This window comes from Phalacrocorax aristotelis, chromosome 19 (assembly GCF_949628215.1).
Source record: "Phalacrocorax aristotelis chromosome 19, bGulAri2.1, whole genome shotgun sequence".
NCBI classification, from domain to species: domain Eukaryota; kingdom Metazoa; phylum Chordata; class Aves; order Suliformes; family Phalacrocoracidae; genus Phalacrocorax; species Phalacrocorax aristotelis.
The window spans coordinates 1,356,527-1,377,147 of record NC_134294.1 but is presented as its reverse complement, the minus strand read 5'-3'; the positions used below and the strand labels follow the sequence as shown (position 1 = coordinate 1,377,147).

Sequence of the window (20,621 nt, the reverse complement as noted above, 5' to 3'; positions counted from 1 at the left end):
GGAGGCTGAACCTCAAGGTAACACACCCGCAGCTGGAGACCTCAAGACCTCCTGCATGAACTGCCCACAGCACTTCACATGAAGCTTAACTGAGCTGGCTTAAGAAAACACACAGCTTGCCATGCTGCAAACCCACCTTTTCAGAGCCTTTGGGTAGTTCTAAAAAAAAACAAACAAAACAAAGCGACCCTTATAACCTCTGAAAACTGCCTTCCTGGCATTTGCAGGACATTAATGGGGCAAGTTCTCACCCCACTTAACATTAAAAGGCTCAAACAAGGAGGGGAGAGACTTTCCCACCTCTCCTCCACCCATGCGCTCACCAGTCCCGGGCTCTCCAGAGTTTTCCAACTCTTTCAGCAAAAAGATTCAACCTCCCCAGACAAATGTCCCTGCCCTGACAGGCTCAGATTCACGTGCCTGTTCAAAGGCTCCAGCAATTTCTTCCTTCCCGGTTCAAGGCAGTCGATAACCCAACGGCAGTCCTTGCACGGCACGCGCCGCTGTCGCACGCTCACGTTCCCAGCAGGGTCTGACACTGCCCGTCCTCAGAGAGGCAATTCATCAGGCGCCCCCGGCGGCTTGGCAAATATTTGGCCTCATTTACATATAAACTCGCATCCGTTTAATTGAATTATTTTAACTGCTACAAACCATCACGTACCCGCTCATGTTCTGGCTCGGAAATGACTTTTGCGAGAAGAGCACCCACACGGCCTTCTGCAGAGGTTGCACAGACGCACCAGGAGACCTGCTGGGTGGGGGGTTTCCATGCGGATGAGCCGTCCGGAGAGGTGGAGAGCGCCCATCGCCAAACCGCCGGGCCCAGCTGCGAGGCCGGGCGGGGACGTGGCCGAGGAGTCGCTCCACGGCGTGTAAGCCCATACGTACATATGGATGTATCAAGGGTGAATCTCTTTTCTTCTTTTTTTTTTTTTTTAACAAAGCATCAGAGAAAATTGGTTTATTGTTACTAAAAAAAAAAAAAAATAATAACCAAACCCAAACAATGCTCTAGTGTTTTAGGCCATGGATTCTCTAAGCTCAGATTCATGGCGTGGAACACACATTAACAGGGATGTCGCGGACCTCCAGCCATGACCAGACACCCTCCTCCCTTCCCCTCGGTGATCAAATAACATCCTTACGCAAGTACAGCAACCATTTACATGTAAAAGTAAGATTAGGAAAGTATCTAATGTATTTGAACCCTTTTTTTTTTTTTCTTGTTTTTCCTGTGTTTTTTTTTTTTCTTTTTTTTTTTTAAAAAGAAGTGATTTAGCAGCTGGAAAGAAAAAGACAGCATCATGTGAGCAGCTGGTGCTGCGCAGGCCACCAGCAAACGCTCCACAGGTTACTCGTGGTCCACGGACCAGAGTTCACAAACGACATTTTAGGGCTTCACAAACTTTGCAGACTGTGTTACGGTAGGCGTTTCTTCACAGTGAGAGCCTGCAGGTCATCTTTGGTTGTTGGAGAGAGAGACGCCAGAGACTTAACGTACTCAGCAGCAGCTCAGGTGGGAGGACTGCGGGGCGTCGGGGCGCGGAGGGGGTCCCTTCGGGCGCACAGAGAACGCGCTCTGTCCGCGCCGCGAAGCCAGCGCTGATCAGCTGTACCGGGGCTGCACTCGGGCTTCGGACACCGGCACGGGGCGGGCAGAGCCAGGAAGAGCACCGCAGCGCTTGTTCCACCTCCCGACTCGCGCAGGGCGCGCTTGTTTTCACCCGTACGGGCCTTCGGGCTCCTCAGGCACAGCAAGGCGGGTGCAGAGGGCAGCGGCGGGAGCTGGGCGGCGGCGAAGGGCTGTCGCTCCTCTGCTCGAGCAGCTCCGACCTCCGGAGCGACCGGGGCCCCCCCGAGTCCCCAGGACGGCGCCGCCGATCCGAGTCGCACGAGGGAGACCGCGGCCGCGTGGCTGGGAACAGCCCAGCCGGGACCGGGCACCGGGCGCCCCGAGGTCGCCTCGCGGCAGCGCGCTGGGAGCCCAGCGCGCCTACGCGGGACAGCAGCCCCGCCGGCTGCTCAGCGGCCGTCAAGTTCTCGCTGCAGAAAACGTCTCCCAAGCAGCAACCCCCTATTTTTTCTTTTTTTTTTTTTTTTTTTTTTTTTTTTTAAAAAAACAACAATTGCTCTCACCCCTCTTTTTTTGGTGGACACACATACATACACACGCTACATGTACAGTTTGGAACCGAGGACCTACAGAATGCAAAGGAAGCCGGCACCGCTCAGAGACGGTGCGCACATTCAGCAGCTGTCAAAGGAGAAGTCGTTTTACTTTCTTTTAAACTTGCAACGTTTGTCTTTATTTTGTTCTTTATATTTTTGAAAGTGAAAAGAAATAGTATTGAGTCAATTTCTTTTTTTCTTTTTTTTTTTTTTTTTTTTTAAATATTTGTTCTATGTATTTACAAGCCTTAAAGTTGCTCTAAAGGTTCTGAAAGTATCACTAGTACGGTTTTCCCCAGGGTAGCACTGTTTTGAATGAGTTACTTTCACAGAATGGAGCACTCTGGTCCGCAGCGGTTTTCTCAAATGCATTTCCTTCCGTTCCAAGGTTATGTACGTTTTGATTACTATTTTCTTTTTAAATTTCTGAAGCAAGCTGAGAGGCAGGCAGAAAAATCTGATGACAATTAAAACCAAAAATTGATCTCTTCCTCGTCTAGCTTACCCCAACCCCCTCGAAAGTTTTGTCTATTTATCATGCTTTGAAACAAAACTGAGGTGCATATGAAGGGGAGGGAAATTTATTTCTCTGCTTTTGTTCTATTATACAATTCGTTTACAGAAACTGCAAATTTAAAAATTACACTGGCATTTGCAGTCCTTAAAATAATAAATTAAAAGTTTTCAACTTTTTTTGTCTTTTTTGCTAAACAGATTTGTTTCGCTTTGTGTTTTTGTAAGTATGAGTCCTTGTTTAAAAAGAAAAGAAACAAAAAAAAAAAGATTAAAACGAAAATATTTTCTATAAATAATACATGTATTTTGGTTTAGTGCTCCCGCCCTCAGGTTTGAAGTTTACTTTTTTTTTTTTCAAGTACCTTTTTTCCTCCATGATCACCTCTGTGTTTATCTAGTTTTACCTCTCCCACTCGTGCACGTGTGGGGGAAAGGGGGGGTCTGCGCGAGAATTGGCCTTGCTGCACTGTGATTGGCGAAGACGTGAAACTTTTTAAAAAAATACTTAAATCGTTTCTTTTTTTTTTCTGTTTTGTTTTCTTTTGTTTTTCCCCCTCTGTATTTTAAGTTTTAATTATCCTCCGACTCCTCTTCGGCCTCCCGTAGCCACGTGAAGAACGCTGTGACAGATTTTAGCGCTACTCCTTTCCCGTTCTGCTCCGCTGGGTCCTTGCTGCTTTCCCACTTGTAGAAGGCATCCTCTGATATTACCTCCTCATCATACAGGCAATCAAAAAACATCCGCAACAAATCTGCAATAATGGAATAACGGGAGAGAACAGCTGTCAGCACTGCGCAGTCCAGGTCGGCGGACAAAGACGCGGTTACGGATAAGGGGATTAACGTGACCTTTCATGCAAGAGATGCAGATACAAGTGAAAGGAAAGTCTGCTCCCGAGTTACTGCCTCCCGGCTGGTTACGCACGGCTGAGAGGGAAAACGGGTCCCTCTGATGCCGTCGGATAACACGGGCTCCGTGGGAAAGGAGCCGTGGGAGCGTATTGTCCAGGGACTGGCCGGCAAACAGAGCCCACAGCAGCACCGTCCTCCTCTCCCTGGAGCGTGCAGCCTGGCTCCTCTCCAACGCCCGATGTTTCGCCGCTCGGCGGGAGGGACAAGGAACGACCAGCGCAAGGCCGTGGGTTGTTTTGGGCTCTGGTTTTGCGCCGCACACTCCCCGGCAATCCCTGTTTCTTTGGCAACTCCCTCGCCTCTTTCCCAGCACCGGTGTTCTGCAGTGCCTCCGGGACAAGACTCATCACTTGCCCACCTCATTTTATTCCCTCCGAGCCCACCGACACCTGTGGTGCAGCGATGCAGTTACGACGCCCGCTGCTCTCACACATCTAGGTATGGTAAACGCAATAGATTATTTTTCACTGCTCTTGTTTCTCTTCTCTTTCTATCGACAGAGGTTTGTCCTTCCTCCTGCATGGCTGCTTACAGGAGCAACCGAGAGAAGAGCTGGCCTCTGGCCAAGCGTCTGGGGACCTCCACTGCTCTCAAAGCTGGGGTCTGGACAAGCAGGAACCACCGTACGCAGATCTCGCTCATCTGCTCTGGACAAAAGTAAGGCAAAGCACATCCTCTCCCAGCCCCTACCTCTAGACCCTTGCAGAAACCACCTTCCCGTATACTGTCAGGGTTCAAATCCCCAGCAGAGAGGCGACACTTACTAGGAGGCTGATCAAGTTTTACTATTGATGCTTGTAGTGCATAAAGTGCTTGTAGTTCCTTCTCCGTGTCTGAGTCTAGGTACTTGAGTAAGATCGGCACTCTCTGTTTGACCACAGCAGTGTCCACACAGAGGCTAGAAGCGTCCGCTGAGGGGAAGAGGAGAGATCAGGGTCAGCTTTGGTACGCGGCAGCGGGGCGGATCTTTCATCGCCTTCATTTATTCAAATAGAAATCAGATACAGGTTAGTGAGGAGAGGAAAGAGGACAAGAAATGATGGGAATTATTTCTGATCAATGGCTTTTTCTGGAAGTCTTGTTTCTTCCAGTCCCCCTAAATCCACCCAAGCCAGCAACGCTGGCCCTAACCAGCCTGCTGACACACACAGAACGACGACAACCTTACTCTGCGGCGCAAATCGTTGTGTTTCCACAGGCCACTGAAGTCCAAAGCGCGTGCAATCTCTAGGGCTAAAATTTCAGTTGTATAGAACGTTTTTAGAAAATTATATCTTTTTTCTAAAAGTACTATGGAGGAACAGACTCACAAGCTGCACGTGATGTAGGAAATCAGGAATATATAACAATCCGCATTACGAGTCCCATCAGCAACATGGATAAATTATTCAGCAGCATTTAAGTAGATAATGCAACGCAATTAAGTGATATTTTGAAAACAAAAGGGAAAAAAAAACCACCCTCAATTAGAGGCAAGGTCAAAACGTAAACCAGAAGATGATGGTCCTGATACACACCAGGGAACCCTTAAACGTCCGTCACCAAACCCAGCGTCGTTTCGCCGTTAACACTAGGTGGCATCACAAAGGCTCTGTTCTCAGGGAGGAGAAAGGCGCCGGGCTCTTTCCCCTCGCAGCAAGAAGTTCTCTCCAAGCGTGACTCTTACAGCTACGAGCAGAACCGGCTGCTTTACAAGCGCAAATTTTTTGCCTTGCCAGACGCCAATAGTAAAGTTCAAGGAAACCAAGTGAACCGACCAGATGTTTCTGGCTGCAGCGCTTTAGTCGAGCTGCCCCGAGGGTCTGAGGCTCGCTCCTGACTTGGGAACCCCCCCTTGCCCCCGTTTCCAGCCAACTGCCGTGCATTCAAGTAATCCACATAAACCCTCTTTCCAAAATGGAAACTTTGGGACTTAAAACTATTAAGGAGACAGCGATGCAGGCTGGCTTCTCTTCTGCAGCCCACGCTTCCGACTCGCACGTGGCAATCTGCGATAGTAGGGCGCCCACGCGTACTTGCCGACACAGGAGTGGAAATGCTAATTAATTGTCTTAACATCTACGCGTTTCCACCTTCACTAGAAAAATCAATGAACAATCTGGCATTACTCAGAGTCGTCTGAAACGTCAGCTCTCGCAAGGTCACCGGGACACGCCAGAGCCTCGAGAGCTCCGCAACCGGCACAGCGCCTGGCCGCGCAGCGGGAACGGACATCCTGCTCTCGAGCACTAGGGTTCAATACGGTGCAAAAGTCCTAGTGCGTGATAAAAAACGGCCTCGGGGGAGGGAAAAGTGATATAAACCTGAAAAACATAAAAAAATTCTTTTCATGTTTGGTTTGTGTGGTGTTTACGCTGGGAGTTACTCACCTATAATAGCTGCTTTACAAACTGCTGTCATTAAAGCTCTAAGGAATGTAGGTGAACTCATCTGGCTTTCATCTAGATTAGCCTGAAATCGAGAGTAAATGGACCAGTTAAAAACACGTTGCCGCATGAGAGCAACCACTTCCAAACGCCACTGCTGAACTTGGCAGCAAGTCCGAGCTCACGGAAAGCTGCTGCCGTAGGGATCCAGCTCACCCCTCTGCAAAAAGGCTTTCCCATTCCCTTCCTGAAGCTAGCTCAGGTACCCAAACGTGCAACAACAGGCCTCACGCGATCGAGGCACCACCAAACTGCTCCCACAACTGGTCATTTGTCTCGATAAACAAACCGAACCAACAACGCTTGGCTTAGAAAATGCGTAAGGGCGTTGGAAAAGAGTTTTAGGCTTTTTCAAGAAATTTTACAGCATGCTCCTTGGGCGGCGATTTGATTGCTTTGTTCAGAGAATGGCTATTTAACTTGTCCAAGACTACAAAGAGCTTGTGGGTGTCCCCAGATTTACAGGGCTGTTTTCATTCCAGTATCGACTTCAACAGCAGCAGAAAAATGACTTTTCTAACGCACTGCTCCCGCAATGGAAATAACTGAAATGAAGCCAACCAGGATTTCCCTGTAAGCACAGATCTAAATGAACCAGACTGGGGATAACTTCAGGCTCTAGATTAAACATCTGGCTTAAAGGGTGCAGCCAGAGGCAGAGGGCAAAAAAAAAAAAAAATCAGTGGGTTGACATGGCTTTTTTTTTTTTAAAAAAAACCCTTTTTTTCCTTTTTCTTTATTTTCTCTTACAGTGCCCGGTCCATTGCAGTGGGGAGGGTACAGGTGCCCTCAGTGACTGCCCAGCCCGCTTCCGCAGCACGGCGGGGCGTGCGCTTGGGCAGGGCGGGATTTGGTAGGTCATGTTGCAAAAAGCAATGGGAAGCTTTTACCCCCTCTGTTGGGAAGACAGAATGTAACGGTGTGCTGGGTCTAAAATGCAGGAAGCGGCCAGAAGCAGCGTCCTCAGTGTCAGAAAGTCTACTCTGAAATAACAGACTGATTATATTTTAGATTTTAATTCTCTGGAAGCGTTGGTGGCCCAGACCTAATCATCCTCGAGTCCTGTGCCTATGGAGGAGCCTGCAGAGATGCTCCTTTAGGTGAGAAAATATTTACAAAGGCAGTTAACGGGCTGCGTGCAGGGAGGGTGAAAACAGTCTTTGTACCTCTACCCAGTCAAAGATCTGTTCATCGTTCGCCTTGTCCTCAACAATGAGTTTTTCTAGCTGCTTGTTCAGGTCTTCCGCAGAGAGTTCTTTCTCTGAAAGTGCTTCTGAGGAACTGGAACAGTCGGACTCCGTGAAGTCCAACTTCTGCAACATCAGAAGTGACGATGAGAATTAGTTAAATACACTTTCCTATGCTGAATTATACCAAATTGAGGCAGTAAGCTACACTTCATCCTGCTTTCTGGCATCTTTCAACGGCTAAGTTACCGTTACGACAATTTATAGACTTTTTCTGTTCCAAAGATTATAAAGCATTTTACAAACACGCGGGAACTGCATTATCCAGCGAAGACAAGCCGGCATCTCAGAGCAACTCCAGCCCTGCACGACACGACTGCACACAAAATAAAGCGCATATTGCTCAACTAAAACGACGGGGAGCTGGAACGCAATTAGCAGGGCTGGCATTCGCTCAAAGGAATTGCAGCTAACGCCCCAATTCGTTGCAAAATGTGACAGAGGATCTACAGTCCCCTCACCAAGCCCCGGGCCTTGGTAAGCCATTTCATTTCCTGCAGCGCAGCACTTCCTGAGTGCTAAACAAAACAGGGCAGGGGAGCACTCGGAGCTCCAAAGGGAGGCCTCCAGCTTCTTCCTTGGGAGCACCACGAGCAAGAGCTGCAAGGTGCATCAGTCCCGGCTCCTCTCGGTGGTGAAACCCTCCGGCATCGTCATGCAAGGTGGGATGAGTAAAAAATTGCTACTACTTATTCTGGCCCTTCTGCAGAGCGTCTGTCCTTGCTGCAAAACTCGTTCTCGAGTTCCTTCCCCCCAGCTGGAGAAAGAGATCTCCTCGAGGAAGCCAGCTGACAGGAGGTGTGCGCCTGGGATCGGAGGGGACAAGCCCGTCCTCCCGGTGTTTTGGAAAGAAGGTGCTGAAATAATCTAACCCCAGGTTGGTGAGGGAGACGCCTCCCCCACAGCCCACCTATATGTAAGGACAGGGTGGAAGAGGATGAACAAACGGGACACAGGGCCAAAAATCAGTGTGCCGAAATCGTTAAGCAGATGCTTGCTCTGAACTCACTTGTTCCATGAGAAAGGTATGTACATCCTCCCCTTCGGGCAAGTAGTCCTTCCAACTGAGGCCAGTCTCCCTCCATAAGGCTCCCACTTTCTTATGGCTCTGAAACACAAACAGTTTGTTCATTTTAAAGACTTGAGAGACGACCAGGGGAGCTTACGCAAGCCGGAGCGGTGCAGCTGTGTCAGGAGAAATAAAGAACCGTTCAGCCACCAAACAAGATGCCCAGCAACGAAGTGAAAACGCCTGGAAATCCCGTGCAAGAGAAATCACATACGCGATCCTGCCACAGGTACCCACATCTTGTCAAGTGGTCACACCGCGGTGCCGGGTAACGAACGAGGCATGACGTGACACGTGGGGTTTGCAACAACTTCAGCCAGAGATTACCTACGGCAAGCGACACGTCTCAGCCGGGCAGCTGCCCACGGCCGTGACACAGAGCTGGCAGATGACTTAGATTCTTCTCCTGACTCTGTCATTAACTTCCTCTGTGGCTCATTCTCCCCCTGCCTTGACATTAAGGCACTGGCAAATCAGCTACTTCCAGAAAATAATTATTATTTACAGGGCTGTTTCTGCGCAGAGGTCAAGCCTCAAATTCGGGTGCGTAATACCAAGTTGACCCCCTTCAATTCCTAGAATTTATTGCAAACCTTGGGAAAAGCTCCTTTGCAGCACATACAGTTCAACCTCCTGCATCCTCTAATGTCACGCTGACCTTCGGTAGCCTGCCTAATGGCGTCTATACAATTCTGACAAGAATAAAAATACTAGTGACGACCAGCTCTTTTCACCCAAAGGCTCTGCCAAAACCTTTATCTTGCAGCACCTGCGCAAGGGAGGTCACTGCGTAGCCTAAGTTAAGCACCGCCAAAAGCAGCCTGATTTTTAGCTTACAAAGCAGATTACGGTTTTAAGTTTATGATGCAGATCATCAAGAGCTAATTGTGCACAGTTCCTGCTACGATTCCTCAGGATCTGAATTGGATGACTGATCTTGCATTGAAATACCCGAGTCCAAGCGTTGGCATGGGCGAGATCAAATTAGAAAGCTGTGGCAGAAACAGAAACCCAGAGCTTCAACCTCCAGAGCATGGCAGCTTTTCTTTCAAAGAACAGAGAAGAATAAATGGAAGTCGACCATCCAGGCAAGCATAAGGCTCAAATAAATAAATAAAGTCACTATTTGCAGCACTAGACCGAAATGCTCCTGGAACATTCAACCTGATTTGAATGCATGCTTTAAAAATAAAAATAATAATAATAAAAAAAAAAAGGCAAGTGAGGGATTTTACAGGTTTTAAAATAGGCACTATCCAAAGTGCAGTATTTAGCTGGATTGGAGAAAAAATACCAAAACAAAATGACAAAAAATGGAGACAGAGTTATAGGGAAACCACCAAACTGTTTGGACACACAACTGTGACATACGTAAGGGAGCGCTAGAAGTTACAGGGTGAAAAGGTGTCACTACCCCTAGTGCTGGGTGAATCTTAAGAGTTGGCAGGTTTAGTTTGGATAAGCACCCAGAAGTCCGAGAGGCCATCTGAAGCTTATCCGAACTCTCAGAACCTCTCCAGTCTGCAAGAACAGCTCTCTCGCAAGATTTCCGGCACTTGCTGCTTCTGGTCAGCCCAGAAATACCTCGAGAATGTCCCTCTTGCAGTATTTCAGCACTCTAGCTTCTGGAAGAAGCCAGGTGCAAAGGTACCTGCAAAAGGGAAAAGCGATGAGAGAAAAATACCAGTTAACTTTTTGGAACATCATGAAGCTTGGTTTGAAGCTGGGGGCGAAGAGGCAGGTTTCCTAGGTTATCTGGACTGGTTGGCCCATCCCTAAATATCCTCACGTGGGAAACGTGGAGGCTTCACGCATAAACACGTACTCGCTGCACCCAGCTCCCATCTACGAACGGCGCACCTGGACACTTACCATTTGTTTGCATAGAAGGTGCAAGATTTCAGCAAGCAAGACGCCGGCTCTTCCCACAGGAAGCAAAGGTTTGCTAAATTCTCTAGAATGAAAGAAAACCAGATATTTTTATCTTGCGATATGAATTTGGAATGCAGGGGGTAGCGATCCAACCGAGGCGGGAAATCTCCTTTAACTTCTGCCAGGGATAAAGGATTTGGTCTAGCTCGCGCCGCCGACAGAACGGGCTTCAGGGATGCAGCGCGCTTGCCGCGACAGGGCTGACTACAGACACTGTTTATGTAACGTCAAATCCACCCATTTCAGCGGGACACTGCATTGGGGTAGCAGGACCCTTTCTGGGGAAAAGGCTGTTGTTTTCTTAATTCAGTACTTACAGGAAAAGGGAACCATTCAGCTGGCTACTAGTTAATCCCCAATTACACAAGGACATGTACAAAATACAGAAACTCAGGTCCTGGAAGCAGATCCCAGTCTTGCAGGCAGGGTTTGTGCCCGTTTAAGGCAATGCCCAGGCGGTAGTTATTACGCTCTGAGACTCCTTGCTCTCCTCAAATCCAGTTCTCAGAGCCTCCCTGTGCTCTCAGATGACTCCGACTGTACTGAACGGGGGTAAATATCTAGCTGAGCCAAAACAAACAGGATTGATGTAGATTTACAGATAAAACTTCCACCCCTGAATGGTGACCGGAGAGCAGCAAGCTCCCTGCCCGCCGCAGCTTTCAGGCTGGCGCCAGCCCTGAACGACGCGCAGCCACCAGCTTTTATCAACTCGCATGAGCAGCTGAGCCTCTAGCGCTAGTTGTCTTTTATCTACTGGTGGGAACCACGCTGTGAAAATCCTACAGCGTGGCCAGGCCGACAGCTCAGCTCGACCGCCGCTGAATAAGAACAGCATTGCTTACTGTATAAGTTCTCTCATAGAGATTCCTCCTTCTTTTAGCATGGGGGTCACCAACTCAGCTAGGTACAACCAAATATGGGGTATATCGATGGCCATGTCGTCCGCCATCTCCAAGGTATCTGAAAAACTTTAGAAAAAGGAGAGAAAAATTCAGGCATTAAATTTAATTCGATTTGAGACTCTAATTTGAGCACATCTGCGCTTTAAAAATCCTTTGTTACAGAGGAGAGAAGGGGAGAGACGGGAAGAGGAACACAAAGGTAACAAAACCCTCTATTGCTATAAAAGCATCAAGCTTTCAGTGCCTCAAAACTGCCAGGAGTGAATTTCTCTACGCGATAACACGGAGAGTACGTGGAAAAGGCATCGCCTTCTGTAAAACCAGCAGCTCCATCCAGGAGAGTTCCCTTTATAAACACTAATTGTTACATCCTGGTAACCAATGGTTTGCTAACTGGTAAAACCTGTAAAAGGGAAAAAACCATTCTTGTCTATAAATACAAAACATCTAAGAAATGGAGCCGCCTTAAAAATTTCCAAACCTTTACACGAGGGGGATTAATAGAAACAGAAGTCCAAATGTAAGGTAATCAGCAAAATGCCTGCAAGGATGTAAAACACCACAAGGAGAAAGGTCAGTACACCAGCTTCCATCCAGAGCAGGAGACGTGGCAGGATGAATTACAAAACAAATCGCCCCCGACTCTGGGTTCAGGTTCCAGAATCGCTCAATCCCCTTCTTCCCAATAAAAGCCTTGTAGGTGGCTTCACTTCCCATGCCTGGTACGAGAGGATCATTCTTGTGCCTCCTGCCACCTTTCATTGCAACTCATTTCTCCCTCTAAACCTTGAAAATTCCGCGCTCCAGTTTAGTAACTACAAACACATTTTTCTCTTGTGCTTCAAAACCAGAGACCGCCTCCTTGCTTTGCTCTTTACACCCTCTGCTACTGGTTCCACCTCGGTTTGTCCAAGCGTTTCTGCCAGAAATTGGTTTCCTGTTGTGTATCTCAGCCTTGTGCTGTGACCACTACTCATCCCATAACCCCAAATTACACAGTAATTTGTCTTGCGTGAATAAGTACAGTGGTTTTCGGTGCTCTTCTCATGTGCCCGCTGAACACCACTTGCCCTTTCATCATCTTCAGGAGCCGTTTCATTTTGTTTATGCCACATTCAGACCGCACGTCCCACTATTTCATCAAGATCCTACTTATTTGGCATCAGACAACCACTCATCCACACTCCAGGAAACACCGGAACGGCTTTAATCACAATCCATTATGGAAACGTATCACTTCCAACGAGTTGTTTTGACCATCAGTGACTGCATGGACACAGTCAAGTGTACTCCCTGTGGATATATATTTTTTAAAGGCTGTTCCATATGGTTTTCAACTCAGGCTTTTCCTGTGAGCCACTGGATTGCATCACGATGAAATTCACCGCTGGACATGGCACAGGGAGATCACCATCGGGGCGGTCAGTGGTGCCGTGCGAGACGTGATTCAAACACAGGCAGCAAGACGGAGCCAACTACCCCAAACTCGGTGTCTGAAGCACTATTCCCTCTGCCCGTCCCCTGGCTGCTTTTCATGGTCATCCCAGTTTTAATCATCCTGCTCTAAGCCCCAGCGAGGACTGAGCGGTGCCAGGGGCCTCCCTGGGAACACGGATCCTTTTACAGCCGGACACCAGCTCAAATCCAGGCTGGGAACACAAAACCCGGAGAGCTGAAACGAGCCAGTGGCTGAAACTCAGATCTGAGGAAGGTCCAACCTGTCTGACAGCCCATCTGGTGCATGTTCTCCTTCTCAGCCCCTCCAGGACACGTCCGCTCCTTAAAGTCGAGCTGCCCTGAGAAAGGGGCGAAGGCTTTTTTACCAGCGGGAGAGTGGCCGCAGTGCTGTGGATGCGCAGGGCTCCAGCCTACGGCGCTTCCGGGCATTAAATTCACGTGATGATCTTTGTCGTCTTCCTCCTCTTTTAATTGTATCCAACGATTTGCCAAAAGGAAAACATTGACAAGCGCAACACACGCAGAAACTGAACACACACATTTAAATATACACCTACGTGTCTGCTTAGAAGGAAATACTGGTATAAATAGGAAAATCTTTACATTCGCTAATGCACCTGAAATACTTAAAAAATATTACAATAATTACATTACTTATGAATACACCCAGGCAGAAATCCTCCTTCAGAAAGGATGCGTGGAGAAGGCAGGAGGCCAAAGCCAGGCAGGAGATCATTCTGCTGAAGAGAAGTACCCGTTTCCACGCGCGGAATACAAACCCCTTGAAGAAATCCTGCTTGCTCAGCTTTCCCGACTGCACCAACTGATGTAATAACTGGCCCATGTGATCCCTGGTGATCTGACTCCTCTCGAGCGTCGACTCCACTCCCACTCGCACGAAAACAGGCAGCAGGTTCTGGGCGCTCAGCTCCTCCACGCACTGCATCGCTTCCTGTTCGAATGACACACAGGAGCCGTTTGCCTCAACTGAAAACATCAAAAAACGGGGCAGAGGAGTATTTTCTGCCATAGTTCAGGGTGCAAGGCCTAGCTCCTGCTGCACGGGATGGGGATTCTTTTGACGGCAGATAAAAAGACTGTTAGCCTTGGGAAACGAAGCTGCCAGGCAAAGGTGTTGAACTAGGCTGTGGAACCTCATCGCAAATCACACTGAGATGGCAATCGAATAATAATAATATCAATGAGAATTTATACCACGCAGGCAACAGAATTTCACGATCAGGCTCCAGGGCACAGCTTGGCTGCTCAGGGAAAGGACGGGAATTGCCTTCTGGACGCCACCAGAACACCTATTATTTCATCAAATACCAAGCCAAGTCAAAAAGAGGACATTAGGTTTGATTCATCGCTGATCTGATCTGGCGCAGAAACACCCGTGTTACAAACCCACACCATATAACGAAGCCGAAAATATCTGGGTAGCATGTGGGGGAAAATCTCCCCTTTTCTAAAGCTTCCACTTTCCGGCACGTGTGTTTTGTAACCTCGGCAAATAAAATGCTCTTAAATGGAGACTTTCAGAGCAGCGCCCAATGTCCACTGTCGGCAGCAAAGGCCTTCCGCTGACCCTCTAGGCTCAGCCCAGCGGATCTCAGCGGGCTTCCTGACTAAAAGCACTTGCTCTTTGCCTTAGGTTATGCCTTCAGTTATCAAGACCTGGCAGCCCCGGACACATTCCGAGAGCCCAAAATGGCTTTTTTTATGCAGGTCACGAGCCCGGCGGTCCCAGCCCGCACGCTCGGGTCAGAGCTCTTCGGTCCCACATGCCCGACAGATCCCGGCGTCCCCGGGACGGGCGAAGGTGCCGCTGGTCGACCCTGCTGTCACTAGAGGCCGGCACACAGCTCCGCAGCTTTCATTTACAGTCAGGTTAAATACTGAAGACCAAACTCATGAGAAATGGCTATTCCTCTGCTATACGCTACATTAACACACTCACATACGGCCTTATTAATGTGAGTTTAAGCTGAATTAGTCAGAAACTTGAAGAGCGCTGAGAATTTACAGTTCTCACGTAACCCCCTAACGGAAGCTCAATCTGGTGTCCTTTTTTAAGCAGAGGTGCACCTGTCTAACCCAATTCAACTCTTATTTCCACCCAGTCATAAAAATACGTCATTGTATTTGCGAGCACAGAAACCGAAGCAGCCCCTGAGCCCCAGACATCCAGGGGTTTGACTTTGAAGTCTATCGCTAAAAGAAAAAGGACCGGAGACGCCTTTGTGAACCACCCCGCCGGCCCTGACTCCTCCTGCCGAGATCTGCCAGGCCAGCGAGCCGGGGGACGTCGCCAACCAAGGGCTGGGGCTTTTCCCCCCTCCAAACCCGGATTTGATAATTTCTCCTGATAACTACATGCGAACCCAAAACAATCCATCATAAGAATATTCCTCTTCCCGATGTTAATTGGAAGCGCTATGAAGTGCAAGCAGCAACTCTGCTTTCAGGGTGCCAAGCTAGGAACTCCCTAGTGCTGCCATTTCAAACTCGGCAGGTTTTTAAGGTTTATTTCAGCAAAATATAAAACCAATCAGCTTTGCAGCAAATGCAACACGTCTTGCAAACTCCCTGGACAAGCTAAAAATCCATTTACAAGGGGAACAAAATCTCAACCTTTACCTAGGAAGTGATGACAGCTCCTCAGTAATTTTCAATGTTTAGCAGAAATACTCTGGAGCGGTTTGTTCAATAATTAGTATTGCTTTATCTGCCTCCAGATCAGAACAGCACATGCTTTGATAACTGAATGAAAACCTCAGTTTATTTTCCCACTAGCTCTTCTGCTTCCAAAATTGCTGTTATTATGGAGCTGCTCAGTCATTCGTGACAAATACGCATACGTCTTGCTACTCAAAAACACGCAAGCTGGGCTATTTGTCCTATTACTAGCGGGACAGAAAACAAGTTTGGGAGACAACTCTCCTAAAAACGCTCACGGAGCTGCTGCTGCCCCAATTTTGGCAGGCCCCACCGCGTCCGTTCCCTCTGTGCGAGCTGGGCACTTCTGAAGACACCGTTCATGGAGAGAGAAAACACTCCAGTCCCACAGACCTTTCTGCTAAGTGAGCTTTTCATTTTGCTTACCTTAAAATCGTTAATATGCAAGAACTCATCAATGATAGATTTGCATTTTCTCTCTATTTCCTCTTCTGATAGCGAAGGCTTTTCCTGCGCTGGAGCTGGGGGAGCTTCTGGCTTGGCTGGTAGAATTATGAGGGAAAAAACATTTGGAAAAGGAAAATCAGCATCATTCTCAGAGACGGCATTCTGAAAGCAGAAGTCGCCGGAGCAAGGCGTGTCCCCCGTCCCGCCACCAGGTGCTGGTCGCTTCCTCCTCGGCTACGTTTCCCCCTGTACGATCTCCTCATATTTCTGTAAATCAACCTTCTCACAGAACCACAGCTGACACCGGACGCAACACCTCCAAAGCACTCTATCGACATTAAATAACGAACCTTTGAGCTCCTACAGCATGCTGCAAATTTAAACATGCTGACTGCAATGGGCAGCAACCCAAAGCCATCTCCTGACCCCGTCCCCAAAACCCTGCTCCCCACAAAGTTCTTGACAAAGTCCCAAAGCCTCAAGACAAGCGTGCGCTGTGCCGCGGCAGTCGAGGTGTATTCCTCACTGCAGCAGTTTCTAGATATTTCCCAGGGAAGGAGGAAAGTACTGTACTTGTCGCGGAGGTTCCGTCTCAGGGAACATTGCCCTAAGTGTCCTCAGTGTTTTCTCACTAACAAACCAGCTCAGGCCGGCCGGGGCAAAAAGCGGGAGCTGCAGCACTGACAAGGTGACGAGCCACCCCAGCGGGCGCTAACGCCACGCTGAGACCTGCTCGGAACGAGGGCTGGCAACAACGCGGCGCTGAACAGATACCGTGCGTGCTCTGTCCCAGCCCCACATCGCTGCTCTGGCCCTGGGAAATGTCTGGGCAGGGTAGACTCGGCCTTACTGGGCACTGAAGAGCCATTTCTGCAGAACTGACGCTGATTTTGGGGACTTCTAACCCAGAAACCAGCAGCAAGTGACAGGCTATGAGCAGGCAAGACAACGCCGCGGAGCGGTGTTTTTTTGGTATCTCCAGCCTCCCAACTCTGATGAATCCTAAGGAGAGGCTGGAGAGAGGAGATGACGCCAAGGCCTGTAGGAATCAGTTGTGTTTACAAACCTTTGGGAGGCAGATCACAGCTATCGCAGCTTGGCGATGCGTCACCGTGGGCCAAATATTCACACCGCTGCACAGAAATCTGGCACTTCTGCTAGATTTTTCCCCTATGCCTTTTCACACATCCGGCAGGACTCCCCAAGCACGGAAGAGCCACTCACCAGATTCCTTGGCTTTGTTCCTCTCTGCCTCTGTGCTGTTCCTGTCCATCTCCATGCCGCCTGTCAACTGCTTCACCGTCTCCAGCATCTCCCTCCGCTGCTCCTCTTGTGCCTGATTGTCGAGCAGCAGCTCTTTACTGCTGCTGCCCCGTAGGAAGGTGTTGGGACGGGAGAGGGAAGGTGGGAGAGGTTTGTCGTTCTTCTCCCTGCCCGTGCTCCCGCGACTGCAGAACGAAAACGCACGTGCTTAGAGATTATGGTACGAGCAACCCCCGCTCTCGGTGCTGGGATGGGGAGGAAAGATGCCGGGTAGCTTTAGAGTAACTGCAGGACAAAACCCCGCAGCCCAAATCCAGCCCAAATCCAGCAGGATTGCTGCCTCGATGTTTTACAGCTGTAGCTACACAGAATATAATAAAAATTAAGTCACGTCTCAGGGATGCACAAACATCCACAGAGCGGACAGGCAGAGCCCACGCTTCCTAACGAACACACGGAGAAGCAATAAACGTCCTCACAGCGCCCAATGCGTACCTAGAACGGTATAGTTTATAACATAAAGTCACTGGTTTACTGTGCAATGCTATGAGCGGTGTGGTTTTTCACCCATTTATTGAAAAATAGTTTCAGAATAGTGAAGGTTACCGGCAACAGGTGACAAGGATCTGTCTATTAACTGTGTTAATGAGTAAGACGGGCAAAACGACACCGACGTGGAATAACCTCCAGGTAAGCTGGAGTTTTAGGTGAAACAGAAGGGAAAGCAAAGAAACCCAAGAAAACAGACCAGCAGCTGGAAGCACTGGAAGGAGGAACCAGTGACATTTTAAATGAACTGTACCTTTATAAACCCTGCCCAGAGGTAATAAATTATTGAGGGTAATCCATGTTTCACACCTCAGGCTGGGGCGGCTCTAGCCCCGATGAAATCGGGTCGTGCGAGAGCACCGCGCAGCCTTACGCACGCGTCGCGGGATGCGGGGCGTGGGCGGGCACGGCCACACTTAGTGGGAAGGGTCAGACACCGCCAGAGGGTTTTAAGAGCCCTGTTAAATTTCTGCCAGTTTTTAGGCATGTTTTTCTGGATAAATCAACCTACTGACCTGGATGAATCCCCGCCCATTGAACCAACCGGCATACCTGTTCATTAGAACATTTTATCCAAAGAGTTTTTAACCTGTTATAAACCACTGGCAAACGTGTCCTTTAGATAAAGGGTGACTGAAAAGTGGAAACTAAAACGTTCACTGTAATGGCTTTCAAAATCAACACCACCTGTCTCTCCTATGAAATTAGAGAAGATTCATGTGTTTTAAGCTCGCTCGAAGTACACGGCGGGGCTGGGGGCGGGGGGGAAGGCCCAGCCGTTCCCGGAAACTCAATGAAATTCTCTTCTTTCCGTGCGCTGGTGATTAGAGCAGCAAGTGAAAAGCGTACAGACAGCGGAAGGGAAACCACCGGCGGATCGAAGCTTACCTAGTTAAGGCCCTGCGAGAATCTAATTCTGAGGATGCGGATGAGGCAGATACAGATGAGACTGAAGGCTGCAGTGCGGAAAATCTGTTCAAACTAGTGGCACTTGGTCGTAAGGAGTCTGGGAGATTGTAAAGACAACACAGAGAAGAGCGACAACAAGGTCAGTAGCCGGGACACCTCGGCATCACAAAGTCAGGCAATGGCTGTTTTTGGAGTGAGTGGGAGAGAACTGAAGGGAAAAGGCTGCTCCCGCCAGGCAGTCACACAGGGAGATGGGCACGCTCCCTGTGTGGGAGATGTGTTTCAGAAGGATGTGGAACTGCTTGAGCAAGTCCAGTGAGGAGCTACCAGGATGCTCAGGGTTCTGGAGCATCTCCCTTGTGAGGAAAGGCTGAGAGACCTGGGCTTGTCCAGCCTGGAGAAGAGAAGCCTGAGGGGGGATCTCATCAGTGCTTATAAATATCTGAAGGGTGGGTGTCAGGGGGATGGGACTGGGCTCCTTTCAATAGTGGCCAACGCCAGGCCAAGGGGCCACGGGCACAAGCTGGAACACGGGAAGTTCCCCCTGAACAGGAGGACAAACCCCTTCCCTGTGCGGGTGCCAGAGCAGGGGCACAGGTTGCCCAGAGGGGCTGTGGGGTCCCTTCCCTGGAGACATTCACCCCCCGCCTGGACGCGGCCCTGTGCCCCTGCTCTGGGGGTGCCTGCTCACGCAGGGGGTGGGATGGGGTGAGCTCCAGAGGGCCCTGCCAGCCCCCACCATCCTGTGATCCTGCGATTCCCGCCCAGACCTCGGCAAGGATGGCTGGTGGCAAAGCCGAGGGCGAGGACCTGTCTCGACTTACCCATCTCGCTTGCCTTGGCTCCACCACTGCTGCCCTTCCCCCAGCTGCCCAGCTGGGCTTTAGGCACAAGCTGAATCTTCTCATCTATTGTGGGCTGTAAAACACATTGAGACATACCATTACAAGGGAAAATCGTATATCTTAATTATAAACGGGGTATTTTTTGCAATCATCCCTGCCTTGCAAATGCCAAAATACGCTTCAACATGATTTTGGAAGCCCAAACCGCAGCCGAAGACAGACAACAGAGGGCATCGCAAACAGCCTCTCCCAAAGCGTCAGTGAGAGACACTCACTGGGAGCTCTGAAGCTCAGTAGGGAGGAAAAAGCGTGCTATATCAGTGCTTGAAAGGAGTTTGTGACGAGTGAAACGGTTCTGCTGCCCACCCCAGCCACCCGTCACGGCTTTGGGAGGAATCGGCACGGCAAGAAACGGAATTCAGAGGGCCAAGAATGACAACAGGTTGCAGAACTTGGAGGGAAGAAGTAGTGTCTGACAAGAAGAGAACGATGATGTTACAATGCTCAGTAGGTGAATTTATTGACGAGGAGGCTGCGACCCCGCAGGGGTCTCTGTACGAGTTCCTCTCGCCTTCCGACAAGGCAGCTGCTGCGGAGCTGGCTCTGTTTGTACCATATTTGTACTAAACTGAGTAGGACTTTTCCCAGATGAGCTGTAAGCCCAAACGCAGGCTGAATCCCTCCTGCTAATTAAGTTTTGGAGTTTGTTTTATGACCTTCAGAAGGAACAAACCGAGCTTGGCCTGCGGAAAGGCTACAATCCGTCCAGGTTCTGCTTTACAGCTCTCCGAGCATCCAGGCACCGAGAGTAAAAATTCAGGGAGAGTGACATTAACTGGGACGAGCGAATGTCTGGGAAACACCCTGATTTATGTGAAAGTCGGAGTTCTCCTTGGCGAGAAATCCCAAAGCTCTTCTGAAGGTCATTAAAAAAGGAGAAATCTCCAAGCTTGCCTAACCTGCAGCCTGGAACAAATGGCCCAAAAACCACTTTAATGGTAAAATAACAGGAAGACGCTCATCTGGAGGATGGCTATGGAAGTTTAACACATGCTGAGGGATGCAACCGCGCCGCACACAAGTCCAGAAGCACTGTAAAAGCGGACACAGTTCTCGTACTATTCGAACCTTTCAGGCATGGAGCGCTGCCATGTGGGATATGTCAGGAACGTTTTGGTTTCAAACTGAAGACAGCATCCTCATTCTACTAAGAAGCAGTGTCAGAACAGGGTCCGGAGAACTTGAGGCAGCAAAGGATTTCTATCAGACAGGTGTTTGAGACACCTCCTGCA

The 20,621-nt window shown here is 49.2% G+C and overlaps 1 protein-coding gene across 12 annotated transcripts in view; it reads right to left on the bottom strand.

The window, feature by feature from the left end:
- Positions 1-948: 948 nt before the first annotated feature.
- The window catches only part of EIF4G3 (eukaryotic translation initiation factor 4 gamma 3), a 152,259-nt gene continuing 132,586 nt past the window's right edge, over positions 949-20,621 (bottom strand). For all 12 annotated transcript variants that reach the window (XM_075114085.1, XM_075114075.1, XM_075114081.1 and 9 more), the window contains 12 exons: positions 19,309-19,402; positions 18,464-18,581; positions 16,988-17,211; positions 15,743-15,858; positions 13,417-13,589; positions 11,120-11,245; positions 10,215-10,296; positions 8,283-8,381; positions 7,193-7,339; positions 5,970-6,051; positions 4,365-4,511; positions 949-3,440 (listed from right to left, as the gene is read on the bottom strand). In XM_075114085.1, coding sequence (XP_074970186.1) covers positions 3,259-3,440; positions 4,365-4,511; positions 5,970-6,051; positions 7,193-7,339; positions 8,283-8,381; positions 10,215-10,296; positions 11,120-11,245; positions 13,417-13,589; positions 15,743-15,858; positions 16,988-17,211; positions 18,464-18,581; positions 19,309-19,402 — 1,590 coding nt within the window. In that variant the 3' untranslated portion in view covers positions 949-3,258. The remainder of the gene's footprint in view (positions 3,441-4,364; positions 4,512-5,969; positions 6,052-7,192; positions 7,340-8,282; positions 8,382-10,214; positions 10,297-11,119; positions 11,246-13,416; positions 13,590-15,742; positions 15,859-16,987; positions 17,212-18,463; positions 18,582-19,308; positions 19,403-20,621) is intronic.